This window comes from Artemia franciscana, chromosome 1, assembly GCF_032884065.1.
Source record: "Artemia franciscana chromosome 1, ASM3288406v1, whole genome shotgun sequence".
Lineage (NCBI taxonomy): Eukaryota > Metazoa > Arthropoda > Branchiopoda > Anostraca > Artemiidae > Artemia > Artemia franciscana.
The window spans coordinates 34,734,706-34,748,789 of NC_088863.1; the positions used below are offsets into that span (position 1 = coordinate 34,734,706).

Genomic DNA, 14,084 nt, shown 5'->3' on the forward strand with positions numbered 1-14,084 from the left:
CGGTAAATCAGATAATTGGGGTCATATTACTATAGATAAGTGCCTGATATTACAGTATTCTGCCTTGTTTTGCGGGGCTGATAATAAAATTCTTGAGAACGATAATGTGGCGATTTCATTCTTTTTGGATATGATCATGTGTGGATTTAACAACAAGCGTTAAGTTGAACTGAACATACCGAGGGGTCGTCCACTTTCCGCCACCAGGTGTACATGTCGGAGCGCCACATGCGTCGCACCGTTCTACTACGCATGACACAGGCTCCTTTAAAGCTTGACAGAGTTGCGCCACGCTTGGCACGCCTTTGTTACGCATGGTGGAGTTCTCCCACACTCCACGCAATGGCCATGCTTGCACTCACCGCCTGGTGTACATGATTTATGAAAGTTGGAGCCCCCTTGTAACACACTCGAAATATTTTTTTTCCTTAAAATTAGTCGCTTGAAATGTACTTTTTACAAAAGAGCTACTATATGTTTTTGTCACTCTTTAAAAGATGTTAGATTGCAATTAAGTGCTTATGACTAAGCACTTGATTCTTATTCAGTATGGTTTTTACCGCTTAAGACCACCTAAGATTTAACGTTATCAAATTGATGTATCCATTGGTTTCTGTTATTGTGGCTAGCTTTGAGATCCTCTGCCAGTACCTCGTTTGCTTTTTTAATAATTTTTATGTTGACTTGCGTCAATAATCTAACATTCATGATTGAAGCTTTATCACGCAAGAACTTATGCAGCTGGTCATGAGACCTGAAATCTTAGTCTAAATTAGCCACCAAGTAATCATAGATCAAGGGGCTACAGACTTTCAGTCTCAGGTATTCATGCGTGCTCTAACGTGCCTATAGTAAAGAGTCTTAAGGCTCCAATGTATTATTTATTATTTTTTCCCACGAGTCACTTCGTATGGTATGGGTGGTCCTGGTAACTTCGAAGGGGACTTTTGATAGGAAACTGAAAGTTGTAGCATCATTTTTAAGAGTAAAAAGTTATATGAGGGTAACAAGCCCCCCCCCCCACGCTCTTTTTAGCTCATCTCCAATTTAAAATCCATTCCTAATTGTAAATAAATAAAAGAAAATTTTGTTCTTCAATTGAAAGTAAGGAGCAACATTGAAACTTAAAATGAAAATAAATTATTCTGGGTATGAGGGGGGCTACCCCTTCCCCCATACCTCGTTCTTCGTGCTAAAGTATTTAAACGATCCTTGTGTTTCAGGAGTTGTTCTTAAAGAATTGGGACAAAAAGTCAAACTTTAGCGTAAAGAGCAAGGTTTTGAGGAGGGGGTAACCCCTTCATATATCAAATAATTCCTGTTCATTTTAAATTTAATGTGGTTCTTTACCTTCAGTTAGAAAAAATCGTTTTATTTTGATTTTTGATCCTTTTTTATGGCACTTGGTATATATCAAGTAACATAAAGCGATAGCAAATTCTGTCGGTCTATCTGTCCCGGTTTTGCTACTTAAGGCGCTTTCAGGTAAGCTAGGACGAGGGAATTTGGCAGGCATATCAGGAACCAGACCAAACTAAATTAGAAATTGTCTTTTCCCTGATTCGACCATCTGGGAGGGAGTGGGGGGGCTGTTAAATCGGAAAAATTAGAAAAAATGAGGTATTTTCAACTAACGAACGGGTGATCTGATCTTAATGAAATTTGATGTTTGAAAGGATATCGTATCTCAGAGCTCTTATTTAAAATCCCAACCCGATCCGGTGACATTGCGGGGAGTTGGGGGAGAACCTAAAATCTTGGAAAACGCTTAGAGTGGAGGGATCAGGATGAAACTCGATGGGAAAAATAATCACAGTGTAAAAATTTTCGACAACATGTTATACTAGAGTGTTGGGGTGCAAATTTTCGTATCAGCCACGTTTTGGAGGCTTGAGACCGAGATGATCGAGAGGAGTGGATTTGGTGGAGAAAATTATAAAATTTCTAGCTGTTGGGGTGGCGCTTCGCCCCCTCCAAGCCCCCCCCCCCGCGCAAGTCGTTACGCGCCGTATTAGTTACGCTCCATTGTAGTTGTGTCCCTGTGTCCCACCTGTGAATATATATATATATATATATATATATATATATATATATATATATATATATATATATATATATATATATATATATATATATATATATATATATATATATATATATATATATATATATATATATATATATATATATATATATATATATATATATATATATATATATATATATATATATATATATATATATATATATATATATATATATATATATATATATATATATATATATATATATATATATATATATATATATATATATATATATATATATATATATATATATATATATATATATATATATATATATATATATATATATATATATATATATATTATATATATATATATATATATATATATATATATATATATATATATATATATATATATATATATATATATATATATATATATATATATAATATATATATATATATATATATATATATATATATATATATATATATATATATATATATATATATATATATATATATATATAAATATATATATATATATATATATATATATATATATATATATATATATATATATATATATATATATATATATATATATATATATATATATATATATATATATATATATATATATATATATATATATATATATATATATATTATATATATATATATATATATATATATATATATATATATATATATATATATATATATATATATATATATATATATATATATATATATATATATATATATATATATATATATATATATATATATATATATATATATATATATATATATATATATATATATATATATATATATATATATATATATATATATATATATATATATATATATATATATATATATATATATATATATATATATATATATATATATATATATATATATATATATATATATATATATATATATATATATATATATATATATATATATATAAATAAGTTGTTTGTCTGTCTGTCGACTGACGTCATGTTTGTGTGTCGACTGACGTCATGTTTGTCGACTGACGTCATTATAAGGATTGAGCTGTATGTCGTCATGAAGTTGTTTGTCGTCTGACGTCATGTTTGTCGACTAACGAAACTACAGACCGGGACACCGGGACACAAATGACGTGTTATGTCTGTTATAACGTAATAGAGGCAACAATCTTGACAGGGCCTTTTGAGGGTGAGGCTTTTCTTATTCCACGCATTCTCATGATTCCAATGGATCTGCCTTTTCAACCTAAAAGATTGCAATTCCCAATTTTATTAGCATATTTAGTTTTCAGTCCAGAGCCACTAAAGCTATTATGTAAATATCAAAAATATTTATGTTGTCTGAGCAATATTTTTAGTTTTTATTTCAAAATAGAAATTACCTGACAATTTAGAATTATATCTATCTATCTATATAAAAATAAGTTGTCTGTCTGTGGATCAGGTGACGTCATGTTTCTGTGTCGACTGGCGTCATGAAGTTAGTTGTCGTCATTTTTGCTATGACGGTGACGTCATTAAAGATATTTAAGACATATATGTTCACGTAGAAATCTATTAATGTTTAAGTTTAAAATGACTGATGAACTTACAATGGCAAAAGCCGATGAAGATGCTCAAAGAGTCTATGCCAAAAAACTTGCTGCTGATAGAGAAAGTCAGAAAAGAAAGCGTGCCGAGGAATCAAAAGAACAGCAAGGAAACAGGCTTGAGGCTAAAGAACGCAAAACCGCGCAATTAGATGAAGATCCACCTGGACAGCGAGAGTCAAAACATATCAAAACTGAAAATGATAGCGATGATGATTGGGTTTGGGATCTTGACTTGGATAAGGTCATCAATGCCTACCAGATTTTAGTTTAAAAAACAAAGGTTCGGCGATATGTATTTCATAGTGAAGCTGAAAAATAAAGAAGAAAAAGAAAACTGAAAAAAGAAAAAATGTAAAAAAAACTAAAAAATACTAAAAAGAAAAAACACTCAAAGAGAAATTACAGACCGGGACACAAATGACGACCGGGACAGAGGGAATACAAATAACGACCGGGACACTCAAGGAGAAATTACAGACTGGGATACCGGGACACAAATGACGACCGGGACACAGGCAATATAAATGACGACCAGGACACAGGTATTTAAGAATATCGTTCAAAGACAAATTTTTAATTGTAAGAAGACCGTTGAAAGAGAAATTTCTAATTGTAAAATGACTGAAGAACCTACAATGGCAACACCCGAGGAAGCTGCTCAAAACGAATGTATTCACGCCGAAGTAGCTGAGTTGGTAAAGCGTTATGTTTCAGGTTCTAGGTCCGAGAGGCTCCAGGTTTGAACCTTGGCTTTAGCATTAATACAAAAGAAGAAAAAAACTAAAAAAGGTAAAAACTAAAAAAAAACTAAAAAGAAAATATATATATATATTTATATATATCATCTTTTCCACAAAAATAATAATTTAGTGCTTCTGCTTAAAAACAGCAATCGAATTGATGCCTCCTGATACGCAACTATCAACAAAGTGGCAATCGTTGTGGTCGGTGATCAGTTCTTACCTCGAGATATTATTCTTTATAGGCGAAACAATCAGTTGACAAGAATTGCTTAAACTCATCGATGCTACGATGCCCTACAATATCCTGACGAATATAAATGACGCCCGGGACACTCAAATAGAAATCACAGACTGGGACACCGGGACACAAATGACGACGGGGACACAGGGAATATAAATGACGACCCGGACACAGGGACACAACTACAACGGGGACGCCGGGGGGGACAGGGGGATATATAAATGACGACGGCAACAAAGGAAATGGTCGATTAGCAATCACCATCAACAAAGCTCAAGGGCAATCAATAGAATCATGAGGTATAGATCTGAATACGGATTGTTTTCCCATGGACCATTATGCGTTGCATGTTCAAGAGTCGGTAAACCTGACAATCTATTTATATGCACAGACGATGGGACAGCAAAGAATGTTGTATATTCGCAAGTTTTACGTAGTTAAAAACATATATATATATATATATATATATATATATATATATATATATATTATATATATATATATATATATATATATATATATATATATATATATCTTCACAGGTGGGACATAGGGACACAACTACAATGGCGCGTAACGACTTACGCGCGCGGGGGGGCTTGGGGGGGCTACGCGTAACAGCTAGTATATATATATATATATATATATATATATATATATATATATATATATATATATATATATATATATATATATATATATTAACTACGTAAAACTTGCGAATGTACAACATTCTTGGCTGTCCCATTGTCTGTGCATATAAATATATTGTCAGGTTTACTGACTCTTGAACATGCAACATATAATTGTCCATGGGAAAAAAAATCTGTATTCAGATCTATACCTCATTATTCTAATGATTGCCCTTGAGCTTTGTTGATGGTAATTGGTAATCGAACATTTCCTGTGTCCCTGTCGTCATTTATATATCCCCCTGTGCCCCCCGGCGTCCCCGTTGTTGTTGTTTCCTTGTGTCCTGGTGTCCCAGTCTGTAATTTCTCTTTGAGTGTCGCGGTCGTCATTTGTATTTCCTGTGTCCCGGTCGTCATTTGTGTTCCGGTGTCCCGGTCTGTAATTTCTCTTTAGTGTCCTGGTCGTCATTTATATTCCCTGTGTCCCGGTCGTCATTTGTGTCCCGGTGCTTTGTTGATGGTGATTGCTAATCGAACATTCCCTGTGTCCCGGTCGCTTTCTCTTTGAGTGTCCCGGTATTCGTTTATATTCCCAATGTCCCGGTCGTCTTTTGTGTCCCTATGTCCCGGTGTGTAATTTCGTCAATCAACAAACATGACGTCAGTTGACACACAATCATGACATCACTCGACACACAGACAACTTATTTTTATATATATAGATGTCCCGGTCGTCATTTGTGTCCCAATGTCTCGGTGTGTAATTTTGTCAATCAACAAACATGACGTCAGTCGACACACAAACATGACGTCACTCGACACACACACACACACAGACAACTTATTTTTATATGTATAGATAATGTTAGAATGAATTATATTATTATTACATTCGAATGAATTTGTCATTTTCGTAAGGTGCAACTGCCTAATAACATCGAAATCCCAGGAGTTTCACATCAGTGGATGAGACAACTAGAGGAAGTGACATTGAAGTCGCTTATATGGCTTTAGAAGTGGCCGAATAATTAAGATTGGTATGTCAATATGAAGACAAGCTTGACAGGCCTGCTATTCCACTACGTAGTTTTAAGGAGGTCAAATAGTTGTTTTTTGCTGTCCAATTGAGCACTAGCATATACCAGCAATACAACCAGGGTTTAGATCGCATAGTGAATATATCGCGAGCGGAATCGGCCTAGATTTGTTAATAATAAGTCCATAAAGTGTACATAATTATAGATCTGCATCCATAATTATTCTCCAAACAAAAACTTTAAATTCAACTTGAGTTTCTTATTCAAAAGGAGAAAATATATCGAGGTGAACTGCAGCGTCAATACAGACACTGACAATACATAAGCACAACATTGCGGCTGATTTAATGCAATATATCTTGGCACGAAAAAACTTTACAATCTGCAGGACCTGACAGAAAACATTAAATACGGTTGATATTCTTAAAATACTAGCACCGATTACTTCATTTAACGAAGCATATAAATTAGCGTGAATGTTTTGGCACTTTCCATGGAGCTTAAAATGTATCCACGATTCGCCATGGAGACCATCATTAGAAATTTCAGTCTTGGAAAACAGATATGGTACCCAAAAAATGGATCTCAGATACCTGACTGATGAAACACGACTCAACACGACTTCATGCAACCATGAAGAAAACATACTTTCGTGCTGCAACATAGTAAAGAACGAAGTTCATCCCAAAGAAACCGAAAATTTAAATATACTTTTTGAAAAAAAATCAAGAAAAAAAAATTCATTTGAAGCCAATTCAGGAATGGTAAATATGATTTCGATTAATAAATTGTAAGTGTTAATCACAAAAACAAATTTATGGACTTTTTGAAAAAAAAATCAAGAAAAAAAAATTCATTTGAAGCCGATTCAGGAATGGTAACTATTATTTTGATTAGTAAATTGTAAGTGTTAATCACAAAAACAAATTTATGGGATTTCGAAAAATAGTCGAAACCCTCAAAAATGACCTTGGACCGAAATGAAAATTATACCAATGGAATCGCCATTGCCGAAAACTCCACCCAGGAAAAGTCCCGACCGGATCCGGTGACATTGGGGGAGTTGGGGGGGGGACCTGAAATCTTGTAAAACGCTTAGAGTGGAGGGATCGGGATAAAACTTGATGGGAGCTAAACGTGATTGACATAACTGGAACGGATCCACTCTCTTTGGGGGAGTTGGGGGGAGGGTTAATTCTGAAAGATTAGAAATATGAGGTATTTTTAACTTACTAAGGAGTGATCGGGTCTTAATGAAAATCGATGTTTGGAAGGATGTCGTGTCTCAGACCTCTTATTTTAAATTCCGATTGGATCCAGTGACATTTGGGGGAATTGAGGGGGTGGCTAAAATCTTGGAAAACAATTATAGTGGAGGGATCGGGATGAAACTTGGTGGGAAAAATAAGCACAAGTCCTAGATACTGGATTGACATAACCGGAACGGATCTGCTCTCTTTGGAGGAGTTGGAGGGGAGAGGTTTAATTCTAAAAAATTAGAAAAAAAATGAGACATTCTTAACTTACCAGTGGGTGATCGTATCTTAATGAATTTTGATATTTAGAAGGACCTCGTGACTCAGAGCTCTTATTTTAAATCCCGACTGGCATTAAGCCTCTGATTTCCTTTTAAATCAATCTATTGATTCTTAGAATTTTTCTAGAGCTCATACAATATGAGCTCTTGGCTCTTCCGACCTCGTCACAAGTGCCATATGAGCTCTTAGCTCTTGTTTTTTTGTGTATTTTTTTAAGATTTTCTGGTTTGAAAAAAAATGATCTATTTAGGTCACGAGTTTGACAATTTTCGTGAACCTTAATTTTAGGAGGAAAAAATTATATGAGTGACGTCATATGATTAAAATGGAATAGGTGTGGGCATCAAGTCATGTCTAATTGTAGAAAAAGCCAAGACAGATAGTCCAATTGAGTGAGAAGAAAAACCTGGCATTAATTCTCCCCCTCCCTTGATTGCCGACGTTACCATCTCCCACTTATAATACACCTCTCATGTCACTCCACAATGCTGAACTTGAGTCAATCTTGTTGGAGGGTCTCCCAGGCTCGGCACGCTGGGGTCTTCCATTATAATGAAAATTTCAATTATAATAGAATTTTTCATGAGATCAGTAATTGAAGCACGAGACCAATAATTTCGCCTAGAATCAGAGGCAAACAATAGGCGGAATACGCCATTTCCGCCTCAGGAGTGGTTGTACCGTTTTTTGTATTTATGATGCATGTAAAATTGCACAAGAAACAAAGCTAAGTGTAAAATGCAAAGTGTAATGAGTTTATCTACAAAAGGTGTTTTTGACATAGAAAAAATGAGAAAAAAGAAGAAAGAAAAACAAAGAAACGTGTGGTTGGAATACTTGTGAAAATGACAACTACAACGAGTCAAAAACGAGACTGAAGAACAAAGAAGTATGCTTTTAAAAGATAAACGGCAGCGAGAATTACGAGTCAAAAAAGAAAATGAACAAAAATATGCGGTTACAAGACATGTGACAAAGAGGATCGGGGTGTATCAAAATGAAAATGAAAAGCGAGGATGTATGTGGTTGGAAAATATGCGACAGCGAGAACAAAGAAATAAGAAGATAAGCGACAACGAGAATTACAAGCGACAGTGAGAAACAGCGTGTGAGAAATTAAAGTGAAGAACAAAGAATTGTGTGGTTAGCAGACACGCGAAAGTGAGTATCGCAACGTGTCAAAAATGAAAGTGAAGGACAGAGAAATATGACTTTAGAAGAACAACGTCATCGTAATCGTCCACGCCAGCAAACTGTGGCAAAAAACCCAGTACATACCTATAAAAATGCAGTAAAATACACAGGTGTCTATAAAAAATCATTGGAAATCTTCAAGGTCGTATGTATTCACCTTGGAGACCTCCATTTTCCCGAGGAAAGATTAGCCAACAAAGGCGATTCATTTGGAGGCTACTGCGTGCTTGGTCAAAATGCATTACCACCTCCACAATTTTCAAATGAATTAGTCTGGCCTTTTATAGGACACCATTTGCTCTCTAAAGAGTTCCGCAGACAAATTCGAAAATTGAAATTGATTCAGCTTCTTCTTCAGTGTCTATGATTGTTCGTTATATTTGCGATAATGACTAAGTCATGAGCTTTGATGACAAAAAAAAAAAAAAACGTAAACTATAAAGATTTGCAATATTTTTTTCCGTGTTATCGCTTTAATGTTTTTTCTTTACAATTAGCAGCACCACGCTAAGGATTGATAAGAAATATGCTTATAACAAAAATGTTTTTATCAGTAAGAATTTATTTTTTGAAGCTACAGGATGGAGTGGTTACAACGACGGGATACAATATTACGTCACCGTTTCTCATGGTAAAATAGTATTAGTAAGACCATTCATTAGATATTCTTCACCACTGATACCATGCTTTGTGCTATATAATGAAATTATACGGCAAAAGTATGTATTGGTTGGTATATACTGAAAATTAAGTATATTGAGGAAAATGAGTTATAACAAAGATGACTCGAATGTTTCAAAACTCCGTTTTTTGTTTTCCTGCTAGTTGGTGTCTGTTCTATTCTTGTACTTTAATAATTTCATTTTAAAATTTTGCAAGGTTCCCGGCTAAAAGAAAACCCTGACGGAAAAACGTTGGAAAATCTAGCCTGTTTTTATATATTCAATCTACGCTTTTAATTTCCAGGAAAACATGTACGGTACCAGAAATACTAACCCGATAATTAATCAGCCTAATAGCAACTCATAACAAACAAAAGTGGAAACCTTCCCGCATTAAAATTACCTGCTTAAATATTGTCACTTTAAACTCGTTCATTTCAAAAACCCCTGTCTTGAACATACAATAGCACGTTTCTTTTTCACGGGGCACGATCACCCTTTAAATCAGCGAGCGATTAGTTTCACTGTAAACTTGGTCCAAACCGTAAACGCTTTAAAGTGACATGTGTCAGCTTGTGAGCTGCAATTTTCCAAAATCATGAATATGGATATTCGTGAGTTTACGTCTTGACGGCTGTCAGCCTCAAACTTGTACAGCTGTGCCACTGGTAAGCTTCGACTCAGTGTGAAACAGACTTTCTTTGGAAAAGAAAGTATAACCCGGGTGAAAATAAATAATAGCGCTTATGTTCGATTGTGCGAAAATATATTTTGTCTATTAGAAAATGTATTTTCAACATAAAATATCTATTCAACTGCATATACTAATAATATAAGGCCGGTACTGAGCTTTTGTAACCTTTTCGTAATCATTTCTCTTATTATCTCTTAATGAAGACAAAAATAAGGCATCATAAAGTTGATTTGGGTTCGGTGGCAAAACTATTCTGTGCATTTTTGTGTGTTAATTATATTTTTTGTGTGTATTGTTTTTTGTATAATTCTGTGTATTATTTCCCTTTTCTTTTTGCTCATTTCTGTTGGCGGCTCTAGACAAGAACACTCCAGTAATTTGGTTTTAAAAGTACCTTTCTCATTGTAACCGATTGCTCCTTTATGCAGGCTTTCTGGACATTCCTACGAGACATCTTCCTCTTCTTCGCTTAGACATAGCTATCATAGCTCCAACTCCAGTCTTGGCTCAACTGGCCAGGAGATATGCCGAATGAACGTTGCTGAAATGCTTGCACAAGGCTTGCCTGTAAGTATTATCAAAACTTCATGTTTCCGAGTCTTTAGGTTTTTTTCTCTTCAAGTTTTTCTTTCCATATTGAATCCATTGTAACCATATTTGGAGGTCTGATTCCTCAGCGAAAGACTAATTAGAAACCCAAGATTTCAATTTTTGTCTGATGTGACTGATTCACCGAAACATATGTAACGTCTTGGATGGGAATCTTTCGCGTAGAATTACGAGATGGTTGAACTTCGGGAAAGTGACTTATTTGTTAGTTGTGTTAAATTTGTTAAAACTGCTATTTCCTAAATAAAACTTAGGAAAACTAAAAAAAGATTGTCAGTCTAATTTAAAAATGGCTTGGCTGTGTAAAATTTTTTTTTTTGGTCTCGGTTTTTCTAACGTCAAAGGCATTATAACTGCTCAGAGGTCTTATCTAAGTTCTCAAAATGATGAAGTGGAAAATTTAAAAAGAGAATTTACTGTTGTTTTTATTTTGTGCACTAATCATTCACTGAAGACCAATTCTAAAATATCTTCTAGTCTTTATTTATGGGTTAGAGTAAAGAGAACTTTTAGTATGAAAAAAAATATCGCCAACATGTTCCATGGGAAAACCGTTGACTGCTTGAAATTTCATTTTATGTCCCGATTATTCAGTTACAGCTGATGCAAAAGTAAAGGTAGAAAGGAAAAGGGTGGGGATGGGAGGGATGGTCGCAGGATGTAATTTAGTTGATTTTCTCAACTGATAGTTCATTCCTCGGGAGGAGTTTTTTGTTCCCTTTTTGGTTTATTGTTTTGCCCTCAATTGCGTCAGTAATTTCTTGATAATGTTTTAAAAATATCCATAATAAAGTCACTCAGTTGTCATTTATTGGCCAAAATAGTGATGTTTTATTTAAGATTAATTTAAGAAATTTTTTTAAGAAATAAGTTTTTCAAAGCAAAGTAAAGAACCATGCTAAAATTTAAGAGGATCAGAGATAAGCTCTATAATAACTCGATCTTAAAACGAACAGAAATTACTGTCAATGAGTAAATGAAACCTGAAACGAACAGAAATTAAAATGAATAATAAAGTCAAACATGAAGATAACAGACAATACAATAGACGAATAGATAAATTCTAAAACCAACAGAACAATCAAGTCAAATTTAAAGTGAACACAAATTATCGCAACCAGAAGTACGAAAACCATCCCAATACCTTCTGAAGGCCAGACCCTAACTTGCATCTTACTGTAAATAATTTGTATTTCCAGCAGTCTCTAAACGTTGACGGAAAAAAAAAAAAATAAAAAAAAAAAAAAAAAAAATAGGCAAGGTAATGCCATTTTTTCCTGGAAGTTTCAACAATTTTTTAGTCTTTGATATTATATATATATATATATATATATATATATATATATATATATATATATATACTAGCTGTTGGGGTGGCGCTTCGCGCCACCCCAACACCTAGTTGGTGGGGGCGCTTCGCGCCCCCCCCCCCCCAAGCCCCCCCGCGCGCGTAAGTCGTTACGCGCCATAATAGTTACGCGCCATTGTAGTTGTGTCCCTATGTCCCACCTGTGAATATAGATAGATATATATATATATGGTTTTAACTACGTAAAACTTGCGAATATACAACATTCTTTGCTGTCCCATTGTCTTTGCATATAAATAGATTGTCAGGTTTACCGACTCTTGAACATGCAACATATAATGGTCCATGGGAAAACAATCTGTATTCAGATCTATACCTCATGATTCTAATGATTGCCCTTGAGCTTTGTTGATGGTGATTGCTAATCGACCATTCCCTGTCCCGGTGTCCCGGTCGTCATTTACATCCCCCTGTTTCCTCCGGTGTCCCCGTTGTAGTTGTGTCCCTGTGTCCCGGTCGTCATTTATATTCCCTCTGTCCCGGTCGTCATTTGTATCCCGGTGTACCGGTCTGTATATACATTCGTTTTTTAGTTTTGTTTTTCTCCTTTATTTTTTTCCTTTTTTTTTCTTTTTTAGTTTATTTAGATTTTTAGATTTTTTAGTTTTTTTATTAGTTTTTAGTTTTTTTTTCTTTTTAGTTTTTTTGTAGTTTTTACCTTCTTTTTAGTTTTGTTAATTTTTTTTTTTACTTATGTCCTGGTCGTCATTTATACTCCCTATGTCCCGGTGCTTTGTTGATTGCTAATCGAACATTCCTTTTGTCCTGGTCGCTTTCTCTTTGAGTGTCGTCATTTATTTTTTTCTTTTTTAGTTCTTTTAGTTTTTACCTTTTTTAGTTTTTTTTAGTTTTTTAGATGAAAATTTTTTTTAGTTTTTTCCTTTTTTTCTTTTTAGTTTTTTATTGGTTTTTACCTTTATGTTAGCTTATTTTTCAGTTTTTTCCTTTTTTTATTAGTTTTTAGTTTTTTTGTAGTTTTTGCCTTTTTTTAGTTTTTTCAGTTTTTTATTGGTTTTTACCTTTATTTTAGCTTATTTTTCAGTTTTTTCCTTTTTTTTATTTTTTTTTTAGTTTTTAGTTTTTTTAGTTTTTTTCCTTTTTTTAGTTTTTTTAGTTTTTTTAGTTTTTTAGCTTTTTTATTTTTTTTATTAGTTTTTAGTTTTTTTTGTAGTTTTTGCCTTTTTTTTAGTTTTTTTAGTTTTTTAGCTTTTTTATTAGTTTTTAGTTTTTTTTGTAGTTTTTGCCTTTTTTTAGTTTGACAACTTATTTTTATATATATAGATAGTTTTTTTTTTTTACTTATGTCCTGGTCGTCATTTATACTCCCTGTGTCCCGGTGCTTTGTTGATTGCTAATCGAACATTCCTTTTGTCCTGGTCGCTTTCTCTTTGAGTGTCGTCATTTATTAGTTTTTTCCTTTTTTTCTTTTTAGTTTTTGATTGGTTTTTACCTTTATTTTAGCTTATTTTTCAGTTTTTTCCTTTTTTTTAGTTTTTTTTTATTTTTTATTTTTTTTAGTTTTTTACCTTTTTTTAGTTTTTTTAGTTTTTTTAGTATTTTAGCTTTTTTACTTTTTTTATTAGTTTTTAGTTTTTTTTTGTAGTTTTTGCCTTTTTTTAGTTTTTTCAGTTTTTTTTTTAGTTTTTTATTGGTTTTTACCTTTATAGTTTTTTTAGTTTTTTAGCTTTTTTATTTTTTTTTATTAGTTTTTAGTTTTT

The 14,084-nt window shown here is 33.2% G+C and overlaps 1 protein-coding gene across 1 annotated transcript in view; it reads left to right on the top strand.

Moving 5' to 3' along the window:
• The window catches only part of LOC136029162 (caskin-2-like), a 131,239-nt gene that overhangs the window by 34,832 nt on the left and 82,323 nt on the right, over window positions 1-14,084 (top strand). Inside the window, exon 6 of the mRNA XM_065707307.1 lies at window positions 10,817-10,955. Coding sequence (XP_065563379.1) covers window positions 10,817-10,955 — 139 coding nt within the window. The remainder of the gene's footprint in view (window positions 1-10,816; window positions 10,956-14,084) is intronic.